This window comes from Cebus imitator, unplaced genomic scaffold, assembly GCF_001604975.1.
Source record: "Cebus imitator isolate Cc_AM_T3 unplaced genomic scaffold, Cebus_imitator-1.0 Scaffold372, whole genome shotgun sequence".
In the NCBI taxonomy this organism is placed as follows: domain Eukaryota; kingdom Metazoa; phylum Chordata; class Mammalia; order Primates; family Cebidae; genus Cebus; species Cebus imitator.
Window position 1 is genome coordinate 871,829 of NW_016107687.1, and position 19,125 is coordinate 890,953.

Here is a 19,125-nt window from a genome sequence, read left to right on the forward strand (position 1 = left end):
TTTGTTTTTAATTTTTTGCTATTATGAACAATGCTGCTAAATACACTGGAGTACAAGTTTTTATATGGATATGTTAATTATTTGGGGTATATACGCAGCAGTGGAATTGCTGGATTATTTGGTCAAAAGTTAAATAATTATATATTTAACTTTTTGAGGAACTTCTAGACTGTGTTCCAAAATGGCTATATCATTTTATAATCCTACCAGCAATGTATGAGGGTTCCAATTTCTCCATATTCTTGCCAACACTTGTTGCTTGTCTTCATTTTTTTTTTTTTGAGACACGGTCTTGCTGTATTGCCCAGGCTGAAGTGCGGTAGCACAATCATTGCTAACAGCAGCCTCAATATCCTGGGCTAAAGCGATCCTCCCACCACAACCTCCTGAGTAGCTGAAACTACAGGTGCATGCCACCATGCTTGGCTACATTTTATTTTACTTTCTGTAGGAACGGGGTCTCACTATGTTGCTCAGGCTGATCCTGAACTCCTGGATTCAAGCAATCTGCCTGCCTCCGCCTCCCAAAGTGCTGGGATTACAAGTGTGAACCACCATGGTTGGCCCTGTTTGTCTTTTTGATATTAGGCATTTCTGTTGGTATAAAGTGGTATTTCACCGTGGTTTTGATGAGCATTTCCCTAATGACCAATAATGTTGAGCATTTTTTTTATGTACTTGTTAGCCACTTGTGTACCTTCTTTGGAGAAATGTCTACGTGACATTTGCCATTTGCCCATTTCTAAATTGGGTTGTTTAGCTTTTTATTGTTGAGTTGTCTGGATGAAAATTTCTTGTGAGGTGTATGACTTACAAACATTTTTTTCTCATTCTATGGGCTGTCTTTTTACTTACCTGATGTCCTTTGAAGCACAAAAAAGTTTAATGTTGATAAAGTCCAATTTATGTATTTATTTTTGGTATCTGTGCTTTTGGTGTCATGTCTAAGGAAGCATTGCATAAAGGTCTTCAGTTTTGAATGTAAGATATCTTTTTTAAATTCTATGTTATTAAATTTTATATATAAATGAAATCATATAAATAAACATACCCACATCTCGCAAAACAATTAAAAATTCAGATTCTGGTAGTCCATAGGCATTAGATGGCTCTTCTAAAACAGTGTATAAACTTCCACATGGACAAAATTCCATAATAAGTACTTTATGTCTTGTTGTTGTCTGAAAACAAAAATCATTGATTGGGAATGAACATAAAAAATAAATTTTGATTATACGCCAGTACTTATCTGATTTCATTTAAATGCAGGATTTGCTACAATGATGAAGGCACTTTGCTTCACCTGAGATTCAATATCTGTTGACCATACACATATAAGAATTAACATCTTCCAAATTCTTATTAAGAAGCTGGATTTCTTTTAGAAGACAAACCACGGTAAAAACTAGCTAAATCTGAACTACAAAATCACTAGTACAATGTTACAATGGTTCTGTTAAAATTATCTTAATTTTTTTTTTTTTTTTTGAGACAAAGTCTCACTCTGTCACCTAGGCTGGAGTGCAATGGTGCGATCTTGGCTCACTGTAACCTTCACTTCCAAGGTTCAAGTGATTTTTCCACCTCAGCCTCCCAAGTAGCTGGGACTATAGGCATGCACCCCCATGCCTGGCTAATTTTTCTTTTCCTTGTTCTTTTTTTAGATGGAGTCTCGCTCTGTCACCCAGGCTGGAATGGGGTGGCACAATCTCGGCTCACTGCAACCTCCGCCTCCCAGGTTCAAGAATTTCTCCTGTCTCAGCCTCCCAAGGGGCTGGGACTACAGGTGCGTGCCACCATGCCCGGCTAATTTTTTGTATTTTTAGTAGAGACAAGATTTCACTGTGTTAGCCAGGATCTGCCTGCCTTGGCCTCCCAAAGTGCTGGGAATACAGGGGTGAGCCACCTCACCCAGCCAAAATGTTGCTTTTAAATGATGAAGTATACATAATTCCATTACCTGGAGATAATGAATTAATATGTTGGTGTACTTCCTTTCAGTCTTTTGTCTATGGATCAAATCATATCATAGATACATAACGCTGTCTGTATATCACACTGTATATATTAAGATCATACTACAGATATATTTTTAATCCTGATTCTTCTCATGTAACATCATATATAAGGTGTTCCAAGAAGATTAAAATTTTGGTAAATATCTCTTTTCATTACCACTTAACTATTGGACAGTAAAAAATTAACTTTACCCAAAGAGAAGTCAGGCTTTGCCCTTGGCTACTAGAAAGTGATCTCTGGTTCCTGAAATGTCCCATCTGAAAGAACAAGACTTCTGTCTTTGTTCCTCTGGGGACTTTAGCCACTGGATAGTCTAACAGCGTGATTCATGATGCGAACTTCAGAATACACCATATCAGCTCTGCCTTCCAGGAGAAATGGGGTCTAAAGGAATTATCCCAAACCTCTGGAAGAGGCTGGGGACTAAAGGTCAGCAATACAGGCAATCAGTGATCCAGCCTCAGTAAAAACCCTGGACACCAAAGGCTTGAGTGAGCTTCCCTAACTGGCAATACTCCATGCATACTGTCATACATCAATGCTGAGAGAGTGATATATCCCTCGGGACAAAGAAGCTTCAAGTTTGAAACCCTCCCACATTCCACGCTTTGTGTCTCCTCTGGCTGGTTCTCTAATTTGTATCCTTTTGCTACAAAAAAAAACCCTGTAATCATAACTACAGCATTCTCCTGAGTTTTGTGAGTCATTCTACATTCCAGCAAATTGCCAAATCTGAGTGTCATGGGCAACCCCCATATTCGTAGCTGGCTGGTATGATGTAAGGGTAGTCTTGTGGGAACTTCTCTATGACTGTGCAGTTTGCCAAACTCCTTTGCGATGGATATCAGAAGTCTTGAGCGGGAAGGCTATGCTCTTAACCTTGAGTTTGGCTAACTTCAGGTAACTATCTGCCACACATTCTAATTTATTCTACGTATTTAACCATTCTTTATTGTAAACAGGACACCAATTCACATCTTTATGGATGAAATTGTATTTCTGATTACTTTCTAATAAACACTAAAAATAAAATCACTAGGATAGAGAGTATAAACTACATTTTTCCCAAAGATTTTATTGACTGCTCATATTTAAAGGGATTAATATAATTTCTATTTCCATTACTTCTAGATTAATTTTCCTAATGACATTCCTACTTTCACTATTTCCCCTTAAAAAATCAATTCTCTTATAATTGGACTTCATATCTTAAACTCCAGTACTCCTGAAATTTTTATTCTTTTACAAAATAAAAAATTTTTATTCTTTTAAAAGTTTGATTTTTTCTTTTTGTAATTATGTTGATTTAACTTGTTACCTTTCTTTTGATAACAGTAATACTGGTAACCATATTCAATACACTTTTCTTTTTTTTCTTTCCTTTTTTTTTTTTTTGAGATAGGGTCTCGCTCCATCACCTAGGCTGGAGTACAGTGGTGCAATATGGTTACCATAGCCTTGACCTCTCAGGCTCAGGTAATCCTCCCACCTCAGCCTCCTGAGTAGCTGGAACTACAGGCGCACACCTCCACATATGGCTAATATTTGTATTTTTTTTACAGAGACAGTGTTTTGCCATGTTGCCCAGACTGTTCTCTAATTCCTGAATGCCAGTGATCCTCCAGCTCTGGCCTCCCAAAGTGCTGGATTATAGGCATAAGCTACACTGCGCCTGGCCCCCTTTTATTTCTTATACTACTGTTTCTGATTCCATTTTTATGATATTTTATTTTTACTGTTCTATTTATTCAAGGATCCTTTAGGATAAAGTAATTGGTTATACAAACCCTAATTTTCAATAGTTTTAGAAAATCCATTTTTTAATATTAGATTCTATCTCTTGACTCATAACTACAAGAAATACAAGATTAACTGAAGTTTTACTACTTACCTCCTCTTCAATAGCAAATAATTTGACAATATTTTTGTGATTGAGTTTTTTCAACACTTCAAATTCTCTCATTTGAACATCCACTGGACGAAGGAAGCTTATGTTATTAAATACTTTGATGGCAAATAAATCACCAGTTTTCTTAAAAAAAAAAAAAAAAAAAGAAATGTTTTATTTATTCATAATATTATAAAAGAAATTAAAAGGTAGCATTAGGACTAACTACTGCAACTTATTTTCTTATAGAACATCATGCATCTTTTAGGCACAGGGAATCTGTACTGAGACCCTGACTTTTCTAAAAAATTAAAATGAATCAATTAACTACTCAACATTTCTTTCAAATTATACCTTTTGGAATTTAGAAAAGGCTATTTTCTTTCATGTTATAAATAAAGCTTCCATAAGGATAAACTAGTGGCAAAAATAGTCACACATCAGAAGATAAAAGCTATAATAGTATCAAAAGCAAAACCTTTTAGATATGAAATAGAAAGTGAAACTCATGAGGGTTTCTCCAAAGCCTAATAATTTTAAACTAATCAAAGCGGGACAGAGAGACTGAACACTATATTCCACCTATGAGATTTTTATTAAGAATATCAAAGTAATACAATTAACTTTTCAGAAATATTTTGTAGCTAAGACAATGCAGAGGAGGGGAGTAGGGGGAGCAGGAGTTGCAGAGTGAGGCTAAAGTAGACTTTCCAGTTGGAGTCTACCCTGCTGCCCTGGGTTACTTTCTGCAACTCTACCTAGATGACCAGGGCAGGCTGTTCCTTCACAGACCCTCTCTAGAGGATTAAAGGCATTTATTTCTTCTTCTCTACTGATGTACTATAGCATCCCACTCTCACTCTTTCACGACCTACTGAAGTAGATCACACACAGAATTACAAAGCACAGCTGTAGTTGGGAGGGAATCTTAGAGATTCAAAACACATACTTACATTTCAGGTAAATATCATACTCACATGTTCTTCTTACTAACCCTTCCTTTAAGACTCTTTTTCAGACCCTCCCACTTCCTTCCAATCACTCTAAAGGGCAAGCCTCTCCCTGGTGCCCAGCCCAGGTCCTGAATTTAGGCTTACATTTTCCCCCATTTATCCAAGGTTGAATTTCCCTACAGCAAGCGGGAAAATCCTTTTCTCTTTGAGGCCGGGGTTCAAGCACCACATTCCTAAAGACATTTCATGGCTTCTCTGTCAGGACCTCTGTACTGTTCCTGCTTTGGAGTCCTCTTTACACCTTCCACAGATTCACCACTAAGTGCTATCATCCTCCTCTCTCACTCCAAAATTGCATGATCCTTTTCTTAAGGCCATTTAACTGCTTCATAATCCTATGTGATTCCCCTCACCCTGGTCATGCCAAATATATAAACTGATGTATATTCTTTCCAGAGGAAAATGAAAGATAGAGTCAATTACCATTTTCAGACATACGAAAAGGGAAGAATTCATAGTTCAGTTCCACTGTATTTCCCTTTGTTCAGCAAGGGTAAAGACTGCCAAATCTATGTATCACCCAAGAGATTTTTCTTAATCTGAGACAGGCCTCAAACTCAGTCTAAAACTAGGAGAACCCTAGCGAAAGAGCAAGCAGGAAAAATAATACAATGTTGCAATATACTTACTGTGCTCATGGTCATTATTTTCCAAACTTGTGTAGACTACATCATATCTGTGGGGTTATCGGGATACAGGTGGCAACGTACCATTTTCCCTTTATTCACCTACACAGTCATCTATTATTCACTAGGTTAAAGTGTATACATATCATAGAGATCCATATATATTTATACCTACATATATCTCCATATGTGCAGATCAACACATCCTTCAACTCTCTTCCCTTCAACTTCACCATGGTAATCACACACATATACACATACTCACATTCATACATTAGTAGCTAAAAGCAGTTTAATGAAAAAGAGATTCAGTGGGTAATATACTTTGAATAACAAGCAACAAATGTAAAAATTTGGTCATTCTAAGCAATAATATAAAAGGGCTAACATCATGGTAAAAATCCTTTAAATAGTTAGGCGGAAGCAGGATTTTTTGAAGAATATAGTCCTTAGCACTTGAAATTGCTGTCACTAAGAACAAACATTCTCAAAGCACACCCCTAGGAAAACTGTTGGGGACTAAATACTAGACCGTGCCTTGGCAATCTTTTTCGTGTGTGCGTGTGTGCGTGTGGGTGTGTGTGTGTGTGTGTGTGTGTGCGTGCGTATTTTTAGTAGAAACAGGGGGTTTTACCATGTTGCCCGGGCTGGTCTCAAAACTCCTGGACACAAGCAATCCACCTGCTTCAGCCTCCTATAGTGCTGGGATTATACATGTGTGCGTATTTTTAGTAGAAACAGGGTTTTGCCATGTTGCCCAGGCTGGTCTCAAAACTCCTGGACACAAGCAATCCACCTGCTTCAGCCTCCCATAGTGCTGGGATTATACGTGTGAGCACCACACCCGACTTGTCAATCTTTTAATTAATTCTTATACTGCTCAAATTCTCATTTTTGATTTCCACACTATAATGGGTAAAGTACATCTCTGTTTCCTTTGAAGAACTTCAGGTTATCTTGGAGTAATCTAATCAGTCCTCATTCATTCACGTATTATTTCATTCAGCTAACATTTATAGAGTGCATATTATGTGTCGGCAGTAAAGTGAAGGACACTGAGTAATTAAGTAAGGAAAGAGGACCACAATATGTGACATATCATCTAGTGCCAGGCCCTTTCAATGTGTCTCACCCAGTCTCTATCACTACTGACTATCTCTTATCCCATCAGCTTCCAATTTACTTCCTTTCTAATCCATCTTGCTACTAAACTCGAAACTGTGTCCAGGTACTGCACATTAGCTACAGTTATATTCACTAGGTCTGCCATAGAGCCTGACATATACCAAGTGATTATTAAAGTTTGTTAATTTGGACTACAGGAAGATAAGATGATCAGATGTGTTCTCAATGCTAAATTCTGAGTCACTAGTCATTTTCTCCTTGGCATAAAATAAAAGCAGCTTCTAGGATGGGATACCCAGGATTGATCAAAAGTATTCTGAATAAGAATCCATAGCTTGTGGACAATTCTAGATGCAGGGGAGGAAAGCTAAAAGGTGTCTGTATGGTACCTCTAATTCATTCTCTACGAGCAATAAAGGGTGTTTATAGTCAATATTCTCTCCCCAGAGGAAACTGCCCTTCTCCATGCATGCTTATCTCATCGTCACTGACAGAACTGACTGGTAGTCTCAAGAATACAGGAAAAGAGGAAGCAATCCCTCTATACTAAAACGTTTTGGGCCCTAGTTCTGAAGGTAAGAATTTAGGAAGCTCCAAACATATTTTAGCTAAAAAACAAATTCATAAGACTGAAAAATTAGTTATTATTTGTGTTATAAAAGAACTTTGTACTCCATTTTTCCAGCTTCTTTCCCAGAATAGACTCTGTTTTTCCAGGTTCTTTCCCAGAATAGAAAGTTTAATTATCTTCAATTTCCTAATTTTAAATTACTTTAACTATATTTAATTTCATCCTCCACATTGAATCTGACACAAAATCCTTTTTGGTTCTTGAAGTGCCTCTGGGAATAATCTTTTTATTCTATTCACACTTCCACTATCAGGTTCTGATTACCTCATACCAAAATATAGTCTTTTCAACCTGGGATCCTTGTTGAGAATCTCATTTTACTCCAATCTACTTTGCAGGATGCTGTTTTAATAGGGGCACTTACCCTTATCAGAGCATAGCAGAAACACCTGTGAGTTCCCCTCCAACTATACATCTGCCTCCCTACCATCGAAAATGCCACATCAAATGCTACCCCAAATCACTACACTGAACTTTGGTCAGCAAAATCACTCTCTATTATAGGGAAGCTAGGCTGGGGAAAGCATCAAAAGGCACAAAACTAATCTTTCCCAGTCCATTTTCAACCAATCTGTTTTCCAACAATCACTGACACTTAACCTCTGCTGCCACTGGGTAGATATGTTCATTGCCTGACATAGCTATGCCTTAAATAACCATAAAAATCATTAAAACAATTTCTTCAGACAAAGGAATCAAAATCACCAAGTCACATATTTTAGTGTAAGCATGTATCTTAGAACAAAATATATACAGTGATTAAAAGGCCTTCAAAATTTTCTCTGTACCAACCTTATGTCTTCCACGAAAGACATTCGCAGTAGCTCCTTGGCCTAAAATATCAGATAAAAGCCACAGATGATTAGAAGTGCTCTGCATCTTGACTGGATCAGGCGATTCTCTTGTTATACTAAGGGGAAAAAAAAAGATTTACAAATATGTTTTAAGGAAATAATACAGCTAAGAAACAAATGTTAGCCGTTTTTAGTTTCAAGTAAGATCACCCGTTATCTGTTGCTAAATTCAAGTGTATAAACACTTCAATATAAAAATCTAAGTTTCAAAGTATTTTCAAGTCATAAGTTGCTAAATGATATGGTATGAACTAATCAAAATATGAACCATTATGACTCAAGTTAGATTTTCCTCTGGAGAGACAGATCTGAATGTTCAGCTGTAGCCAAGATAGATTTTACTTTCAACTTTTTAATATCACTTTCTGTGCTTAAATTTTTGGTGTTACCTTGTCCGTTTTTATTGGTCTAAAATTCTGCAGGGGTGACTAAAATTTGACATAATGGTATCAATGGATTGTTAAGAGTAACTTTAAGTTGAAGATTAAAGCAAGATGCCATTTTCTCCATGACTTTCATTTTGTTTACATTTCTTCCCTTTACATTAGTATATACTACACATACGATAATGAAATACAATAATATGACAAAAAAAAATCTAAGTTTCAGCTGGGAGCAGTGGCTCACACCTATTATAATCCCAGCACTTTGTGAGGCTGAGGCAGGCAATCACCGGAGGTCAGAAATTTAAGACCACCCTCGCCAACATGGCAAAGCTCCGTTTCCACAAAAAGTACAAAAATTAGCCAGGCATGGTGGCAGATGCCTGTAATTCCAGCTACTCCGGAGGCTGAGGCAGGAGAATCACTTGAACCAAGAAGTGGAGGATGCAGTGAGCCGAGATCGTGCCAGTGCCATCCCATTCCACCCCATTCTAGACTGGGAGACAGAGCAAGGCTCATCTCAAAAAAACAAAAACAAACAAACAGAAACTAAGTTTCTACCAATATTCAAGGCTAAAATGCTGTGTGGGCTTTGAAAAAAACATTAACCAATAACAAATGTTCAATTTAATTCACTTATCACAGGTCTGAAAGAAACATCTATTTCTCTTCTAATTTAGCCTTTGTCAATGAGAGTGATATTGTTATCTCCCTCAAACGTTTTGAAAGATGATAATCTATGACATAGTGTTTGTTTTTCTTAAGATGGGGTATCGGCCGGGCGCGGTGGCTCAAGCCTGTAATCCCAGCACTTTGGGAGGCCGAGGTGGGTGGATCACAAGGTCAAGAGATCGAGACCATCCTGGTCAACATGGTGAAACCCCGTCTCTACTAAAACTACAAAAAATTAGCTGGGCATGGTGGCACGTGCCTGTAATCCCAGCTACTCAGGAGGCTGAGGCAGGAGAATTGCCTGAACCCAGGAGGCAGAGGTTGCGGTGAGCCGAGATCGCGCCATTGCACTCCAGCCTAGGTAACAAGAGCGGAACTCCGTCTCAAAAAAAAAAAAAAAGATGGGGTATCATACTATTGCCCAGGGTGGAGTGCAGTGGTGCAATCTCCACCTCCACAATCTCCACCTCCCAGGTTCAAGCAATTCTCCTGCCTCAGCCTCCCAAGTAACTGGAATTAGAGGCACCCACCAGTACACCCAGATAACTTTTCGTACTTTTAGTAGAGATCAGGTTTCACTATGTTGGCCAGGCTGGTCTTGAACTCCTGACCTCATGATCCAACTGCCTTGACCTCCCAAAGTGCTGGTATTACAGGCATGAGCCACCGTGCCTGGCTTAAAGTGTATTAAGATAAAGAAAAGTAATAATGTAAAATAAAACAAATATAGAAAAAATTACTTTGTTTCCTTCAGGGCAGGGAAACACTAAAGAAAACAAATGTTGCCACTGCATAATATTTCCATAAGCTAAAATTTCATCTACACAGAACCTGACAAGCATAAAGGAAAGGTACAAAAATTATTCCTGAAAAGGTATGAACTCTTCTGAAATCAATTTAAGGAAGGTTTCTCCAACCTCTAAGTATAAATATGTAACCATACCAAGTAGCCTATATTACCAAGTCTTTAATACTGAAAAGCTATGGCTCCATCAAGGTATACAAAGTATCCAAGTTCCACCTTGAACTAAAATCCATGTATGCTAACATAGCACAAACACTAGCCCCATCATGCCCCTTTAAACCTGCTGTACTGTCATATCAAAACATGGATTTTAACTTCCGTCCATAGTAAGTTAAAGCCAAAAGTAGTATGCTAGACTAGGTATTCTGTGATGAATTAATGACCACCAATATCCCAAGTTGGGTTAGGAATGTACAGAATGGTCAGGGGGGGTCTCAAATTTTACCAATCACTGCCACAGTAGGATATTTTTAAATAATTTTACTACCCATCTAATTCAGATAAATTTTATATACGACTACTGGAAATAAGCAATAAAAATAAGATTCCTTTTTCACAAATAAGGAATTCATATTTGTCAGTTACTACATTTCATTCACAATACAGTAATAAACGTCTCACCTATCTAATGAAAAACCTTCCCTAATCAATGTAACTTTGCTGTTTCAGAAAACTGCAAATGACAAATAGTACCATTAGGTACCTATGTGTATGTACATTCAGGATAATAAGAAAACTATTGGAGGGATATCCAAGATGGCTGATTACTAGTAGCTCAGGATTGTAGCTCCCAGTGAAAGCGCAGAGAGCAAGAGAACACCACACTTTCAGACGAATTTTTGTTGCTCATAGACCAAGAGATTCCCAGCAGAGGAGCCCCACGGGTCACCAGCACGACTCCTGTGGCGGGCGCGGCGGTTTTCAGTGCAGAGTAAACGGGACTGGGTCCCCTTTTGGTCGACGTTTGGAGCTCCAGGAAAGCAGAGTCACCCATTCAGCTGATTGAAAAAGGGACTCAAGAGGGAAGCCAGACCGGAGATTCCCGGGCAGAAAAGCACCAAGAATCTTAACGCCGCTGTTTTGGCCGGCGCAGTGGGTTGCTCAGATGTCGGCGCTGGGAATCAACAAGTTGGACGTCCACTCAGAGACCTAATTTGAAAGTCGATAATTACAAAGATGACAGGTGGATAAATTTACGATGGGAAGAAGCCAGCGTAAAAAGGCTGAGAATACTCAAAATCAGAATGCCTCTCCCTCTACAGGGGATCACAGTTCCTCATCAACAAGGGAACAAGGCCTGATGGAGAATGAGTGTGTTCCAATAACAGAATTAGGCTTCAGAAGGTGGATAATAAGAAACTTCTGTGAGTTAAAAGAACATGTTCTAGCCCAATGTAAAGAAACCAAGAACCTTGAAAAAAGGTTTGACGAAATCCTAACGAGAATAGACAATTTAGAGAGGAATATAAGTGAATTAATGGAACTGAAGAATACAATACGAGAACGCCGCAAAGTATGCACAGGTTTTAACATTCAAATTGATCAAGCAGAAGAAGGGATATCAGAGGTCAAAGACCAACTTAATGAAATGAAACAAGAAGACAAGATCAGAGAAGAAAAAGTAAAAAGGAATGAGCAGAGTCTCCAAGAAATATGGGACTATGTGAAAAGACCTAATTTACGTTTGATAGGTGCACCTGAATGTTGTGAAGAGAATGAATCCAAACTGGAAAATATTCTTCAGGATATTATTCAGGAAAACTTTCCTAACCTAGTAAGGCAGGACAATACTCAACTCCAGGTAATACAGAGAACACTACAAAGATAGTCCTCAAGAAAAGCAACCCCAAGACACGTAGTCGTTAGGTTCACCAGGGTTGAAATAAAGGAGAAAATTCTAAGGGCAGCTAGAGAGAAAGGTCAGGTTACCAATAAAGGGAAGCCCATCAGACTCACAGCAGATCTCTCAGCAGAAATCCTACAAACTAGAAGAGAATGGGGGTCAATATTCAATATCCTCAAAGAATAGAATTTTCAACCCAGAATCTCATATCCAGCCAAACCAAGTTTCATAAATAAAGGAAAAATAAAATTTTTCACGAACAAGCAAGCACTCAGAGACTTCATCACCACCAGGTCTGCTTTACAAGACCTTCTGAAAGAAGCACTACACACAGAAACAACCAGTATCAGTCATCCCAAAAACTTACCAAAAGGTAAAGAGTATCTTCATAATGAAGAATCTACACCAACTAATGTGCAAAATAGCCAGCTAGCATTAAATGACAATATTAAACTCACAAATATCAATATTAATCCTAAATTTAAATGGATTAAACGCCCTAATTAAAGACAGACACGCAAATTGAAAAAAAAGTCAAAACCCATCGGCAGGATGTATCCAGATCTGTCTCATAAGCAAGCATACAAAGACTCAAAACAAAAGGTTGGAGGAAGACTCAGCAAAAAAAGTAAAAACAGGAGTTGTAACTTTCCTCTCTGACAAAATAGACTTTAAAAGTAACAAAGACTAAAAGAAACAATGAAGGACATCACATAACTGTAAAAGGATCAATGCAACAACAGGAGTCAATGATCATAAATATGTAAGCACCCAATATAGGAGCACCCAGATATGTAAGAGAAGTTCTTAATGACTTATAAAGAGACTTGGACTCCCGCACAAAAATAGCGGGAGACTTTGACACCACATTGTTAATATTCGACGGATCAACGAGATAGAAAATTAACAGGGACATCTATGATTTGAACTCAGACCTGGAACAAGTAAACTCAGTGAATATTTATAGAATTCTTCACCCCAGGTCCACAGAACGTACATTTTTTTCAGTATCACATTACACCTATTTTGAAAGTGACTACATAATTGGAAGTAACTCACTCTTCAGCATTTGCATAGCATTTCACAGATTTAAATGAAATACTGGTTGGCTGTTTGTAATTTTCTTCCCTTATTCCTTCCTGTCTCTGCTGCTAAGTACAATTATCGGCATAAAAGAGGTTTTCAATACCTATTTTTAGATTGCATTCCAGCCTGGGCAATAGAGCAAGACTCCTGTTCTCTCTCCCCCTTTCTCTTTCTTTGCGGCCCTCCCCCTCCCCCCGCCTTAAAAAAAAAATTATCAGCTAAGATATCTGTTCTCTATGCAGATACAAAACTATGGTTTCTATTTAACAGTCATCACAGGGGAAATGTCTTTTGAAACTATCTTCCAATAACTCCACAACATGCTAAAACATGACTCAGCACACCCACAAGGTGCTGGCCATATAAATCTTCCCAAATTTTTGACAAGCATATAAGCAGGCACTCAACAAGTATGTTGATGATGCCGTCTTCATTCTACTTCCTTATACCATACCGTCCAAAACGAAAGTTACTATTTGTTGAGGGATTAAAAACAGGTTTGATGACATGGCCTATAGACAAAGTTCCAGGATTTCCAAACTCTACCCCTATGTGAATCACACACTGGGGGTTCCAGAGTAGAAAAGACCAGTCTTTGGTTATACATTTGGCAATTGCTTGGGAGTTGTTTTGAGGCCACCTACTAAAATTATCTGGGATAGAGATTACAAATTAAACCCATAAGCCTGATAGACGAGGAGCAATGAAGCGTCTGAGAATTCGTATTTTATCGGCATATATTTAAAACATCTTATGCTTCTGGTTTCCGGTGTGAGTCTCTACTGACTGAACAAAACTAAAAGTCTAAGAAAACGTCTCTTTTTAATCCTCTGAAAAAATCAATCCATTTAAAAACTGCTAGTCTTGTCGACACTCTGAAAGAGGGCAGAAAACAGCGAGTCTAACTCCAAGGGAAAAAGGTGTGCCTGCCTCCCGGGGCAGCCAGGGCCCAAGCCCGTTAACGGAGTTATCCTCTTTGTGCCCAGCGCCGCCGGACGGGATGCAGGTCGAGGGCCGGCCGCGCGCCGAGGAGCGGGGATGCAGAGGACAGGGTCCGCGCGACCATTCCACCGGCTGCGGCCGCCCCTGACACACACCCCCGAGGCAGTGTCCGCGCAGTCGGGGTCCTGGACGGCTTGGCCTCGGGTCGCGCGGGGCTTCTCACTGCGCCCGCCCCCGCCCCCGCTCTGACTCAGCATCCCAGCCTCCCACAGGGGGCGGGAGCGCTCCCCGCCGGCGGCGCAGGCCCGACCGACCGCGCCTCGCGCCGCCTTGGTCCCTCCGCCCGCGGCCGTCTCACTTACCCAGCCGGGTCTCCGCCGCGCCACCCCCGGCGGGCTCCCGCGGCCTCCTCGAGCCCCAGGACACTTCCGGCTTCGCAAGCCCTGGCCGGGGGCCACGTGACCGACGGCCGGCGCGCGGGTGCGGGTGCGCGTGCGCACGCCTGCGGCCCGTCCGGTAGCCGCCGCAGCCGCGCCTGCGATAGGTGAGTCGGCTTCTCGGGCCACGGTAATGAGCGGGTGCCTGGAGACACACCCGGTCCACTGTTCCTCTCGCCCCCGCTTACGCTGAAGGTGAAGCTGAGGCGCCCTGAGTAGTGAACGCAATAATCGGGATTCCCGCAACTGCAAATCCCGCCCCTCCACGAGCGCTGGCAGACTGTGGGGCGCGGACCGACGCTAAACTAGGGATTACATCCCAGGATTTACAAGTGTGCAGGACGTGGGACAACTGAGGGGCAGGCACAGGAGGCCGGCCCAGCCGGAAGAGATGGATTCTACGTTTTAAGGGCCACTTTGGCTGCCCTGGAGCCAGACTGTCTTCTCACAGTAGTTCAAACTTACTTACTTCCCCATCACCCAGAAAGACGTTAAATTCTTATGTTCATTTAATTCCCTCTCGGCATTTTGGAAAATTGCTGTATTGGAGTATCTAACTCTAAGCTTAAGAAATTAAGAACTAGGCCGGGCGCGGTGGCTCACGCCTGTAATCCGAACACTTTGGGAGGCCGAGGTGGGCGGATCACCTTAAGTCGAGTCAAGACCAGCCTGACCAACATGGTGAAACCGTCTCTAAAAAAAAAAAACTTAAGTGCTAAAATTAGGTCCTGCAATATTCGTGCACTCAAGATCTCAAGCAGCTATTCCCAATAAGGAATAGCTTTCTGAAGGGGTCCCTTATGCCCATGGACGGCAAAACAGGCCTTTCTCAGCATAAGGAGGGGACCGCTGCTAATATAGGGCTAAATTGCTGAGTGGAAGGGAAGAGGAAGATGGGTGTTTCCCAGGGGAGTCCTACAGCAAACACAAATGAATGGGAAGTCATGCGGAGTGGCTAAGAGCAGAGGCTTTAGAATGGAATAGACCTAGGGCTGCCGTCCCGGCTGCCAATTACTGACTGTAAAGCAAGTTTCTTACCTCTCTAAGCCTCAGTTTTATCAAATGTACAATGGAGACAACAAAAGTCCACTCTAATGAGTTCTTAGAAAGGAAGTTACTTTATTAGAATTTTAAACAATGTATAAGTAATGGAATCATTTTAACAACACATCTATTCACTGCTTACAATTCCAAACAGTTTCAGTTCTCTGATATCTAATGACAAGAACGAAGACCTGTTAAAGTTCCTTCCACCAGTAAAACCCACAGCTCAAAGGCCTTCACATATTTACCACATTAAAAATACTACACAGTGTTTTCTTAAAAGGTCAACCACCTGGGAACCAATTAACATTAGCATTAAGATTTAAATAAACTATTAGGCACAGGGCTAGATCAGGCATCATAAAACCCTGTGGTTCCCTAGTCATGTAACACAAATCCCCAAATATTTTAGCCGGTAACAAGTCTGTCCTTCCTCTCTTGAGACAATTATTTGGGTACTTGCTTTTGGAAATAAGGTAATTCATGATAGAAGTTGCCTAACTGTGACGGTGTTCTAGGTAACTTCAGAGAATGAAGATAGAAATTATTCATGATTATATAACATGAAGAGTTTAATTTCTATTACTCAATTTCCATGGCCTGATTTCTGTTAGCTCTATAAACATGTAAATCTTCTGCAGAGCTTTAAAGAGCTAGGGAAACACCTTTCCATTTATGGAACTGATAGGATAGTACAGGCCAGGTGCAGTGACTTAGGCCTGTAATTCCAATAGGCCAGTGGGAGGATTGCTCGTGGCCAGGAGTTTGAGACCAGCCTGGGTAATATAGCGAGACCCTGTCTCTACAAAAAAAAAAAAAAAAAAAAAAAATGCTGAGTGTGGTGGTGCAATCCTGTAATCCCAGCTAATCCAGAAGCTGAGGCAGGATTGCTAGAGTGTGGGAGTTAGAAGTTACAGTGAGCTATGATGTCACCACTGTACTCCAGCTTGGGTGACAGAATGAGACCCTGTCTCAAAAAAAAATATAGTGATACACTATTAATTCCGTATATGCTAATGTGACATAGCATCCATATAAGCTACTATCAAGTCTTTATGTGCCAGCTACTATAATAAGTCTTTTCATGTTTAATTCACTGAATTCATGATGAGTTATGAGGTAGCTACCATTATTTCCCCTATTTTACAAACAGGGAAACTGAGGCTGGGAGACATTATTTAACTTGCCCAAGGTTCTAAAACCAATTACTGGCAGAACTGGTATTTGAACCTACTTAATCTACTTCTGGAACCCTGTGCTATATAAACTCTTACCCACTAAGCTATGCTATTCATTAGTATCTGTTTAATAATTACTACTATTGCAGTAGCTGCAATTATCATTCCTATAGTACGGGGGGGGGGGAACCTATCAAAGAAACACTCAGCTTACACTTATCTATTTCTGAAAACATTTTAATTAAAAGTATAATGTGCATTTCACTGATCTATTTTTATAACTGTCAATTTAGTTAAGTACTTCTATTACATGACGTAAGAAAAATGTTTGAAATGTCCTCTGGGATTAATCCAGAACAAAATACATGTGCAAAATTTAGAATATAATTTTATGGAGTTTATAGGCCACTGAAGCCCATCCATGAAACCCTTAGGAGACACAAATGGACAAAGGGCAAAACAAACCCTCCCTGAAAATCTTAATTGGGCTTTTAGAATTTAAACTTAAATGCCTATGTGAATTCTGCTGCTCAGTTTTGTCCCTTCTCTCTTCTTAATTTTCCAATGATGCTACTGATAACTATTATTTTTCCTTTTGCTTTTTCAAGTAGCCATGAATTTACAAACAAAATAAACACATAGTTTCTCAAGTAGCTACCATTTACAAACATAATAAACACATATGTATACTGTGTTCTAAATAGATCCAATAAAAGAGTGAGAAAACAAATTGGGGTTTTTTTAAAAAAAAATATTTATTTTCTCCTCCCCACCTCCAAATTAGGATTTTAAATTCTTTTTTTTTTTTTTGAGACAGAGTCTTACTCTGTTGCCCAGGCTGGAGTACAGTAGCACAAACTCAGCTCACTGCAACCTCCGTCTCCTAGGTTCAAGCGATTCTCCTACCTCAGCCTCCTGAGTAGCTGGGATTACAAGTGTGCGCTACCACACCTGGCTTATTTTTGTATTTTTAGTAGAGATGGCATTTCACCATGTTGGCCAGGCTAGTCTCAAACTCCTGACCTCAAGTGATCTGCTTGTCTTGGCCTCCCAAAGTGCTGAGATTTCAGGTGTGAGCCACCGTGCCTAGCCTGGAATTTTATCAACGGATTCACATAGGCTTTTTTTCTAGTACATTTAAAAAAAGACTCTCATGTAACAACTAAATTGCATGTTACCTTTGAGGAGCAAGGTTTAATGAAATAAAGCATCCATACACTAATATTTACAAACCTTAAAATGGGAAATTAGGGAGAAATTGATGAGAAAATAAAACTAAAATATTTATAATAATTCCAGAAAAGACTTGGTAGATTTCACTACGTAAAATTTATTTTTTATATATATATATGTATATATATAAAAAGTATAACACTGGAGCCTAAAACCATTCTCTCTTTTGTAGAATACATATTGGCATTGAAACAGTTTAAAGAAATGAAATGGCTGTCTACAAAAAGTTAGTTTTGATTGTTGTATTCCCCCCATACTTTATGTGTCTTCACACATAAAGAAAATTAAAATTTTCAAACATTTTATATTCAGCAAATTTTTAAAAAGTACACTGTTTTCCACTGCTATGGTCTTTATAAAGGACTTGACTGAAACTTTCAAAAAGAATTAAGGTTCTAGGATAACTGTGTCTTTTAAGATTATCTTTATACAGAACAATTTGAACTGGCATGCAGGCAACTTCTTTTGTTGTTACATACCTGTATTAGGAAAATTACACCCATTTTACAGAAAAATCCCAAAACATATACTGCAATAATAAGCTCAAAACAATGTTAAAAAGACCAGTGTGAATGGCACACAAAAACTGCTTCTTCATAAATTATTAACTGGAATTCCTGATCATGAAGTAGGCACAGGGAAATCCAGTCCTTAGGGCTTTGCTCTCTGGAAGAACACCTGTAAACAAAGTATTAATGCAATCAATACTTATGTCAGAAGGTATCACTTTCACCTGAAGAACAGTTCCAAGTTTCTGAATGCTAGCAGTGTTCTTTTGTAACAAACAATAAACATTTAGAACATTTTGCATGCCTCAAATATCCATATGTAATCTAAGGTCAGAAACTTCTGTTCTGGAGAATTTGGTAAGTCTAGATATAGCTTATGCTGACATCACCCAGTTGGGGAAGTAGGGAAAATATGGTATTATCTGTCTGCTATGGAAATCAAGGGGTCAGAAGAAAACATGCTCTTGACACCTTTTTACTGATTGGTACTATTTCAAAATTAACACTGGTAAATTAAATATTGAGGAGGAAACAAGTCAAAGCTAAACATAGCAGTTCTAACACCATAAAGAATTTACTATTTATAGGCCGGGTGCGGTGGCTCACACCTGTAATCCCAGCACTTTGGGAGGCTGAGGCGGGTGGATCACAAGGTCAAGAGATCAAGACCATCCTCGTCAACATGGTGAAACCCCGTCTCTACTAAAAATACAAAAAAATTAGGCCGGGCGCGGTGGCTCAAGCCTGTAATCCCAGCACTTTGGGAGGCCGAGGCGGGTGGATCACGAGGTCAAGAGATCGAGACCATCCTGGTCAACATGGTGAAACCCCGTCTCT

The 19,125-nt window shown here is 39.5% G+C and overlaps 1 protein-coding gene across 1 annotated transcript in view; it reads right to left on the minus strand.

Moving 5' to 3' along the window:
* TBK1 (TANK binding kinase 1) overlaps window positions 1-14,558 on the minus strand; it is a 54,359-nt gene extending 39,801 nt beyond the window's left edge. Inside the window, exons 1-4 of the mRNA XM_017507308.2 lie at window positions 14,250-14,558; window positions 8,095-8,212; window positions 3,911-4,051; window positions 1,052-1,181 (exon numbers count right to left, since the gene is read on the minus strand). Of these exons, the coding sequence (XP_017362797.1) occupies window positions 1,052-1,181; window positions 3,911-4,051; window positions 8,095-8,181 (358 nt within the window). The 5' untranslated portion in view covers window positions 8,182-8,212; window positions 14,250-14,558. The remainder of the gene's footprint in view (window positions 1-1,051; window positions 1,182-3,910; window positions 4,052-8,094; window positions 8,213-14,249) is intronic.
* Window positions 14,559-19,125: the final 4,567 nt, after the last annotated feature.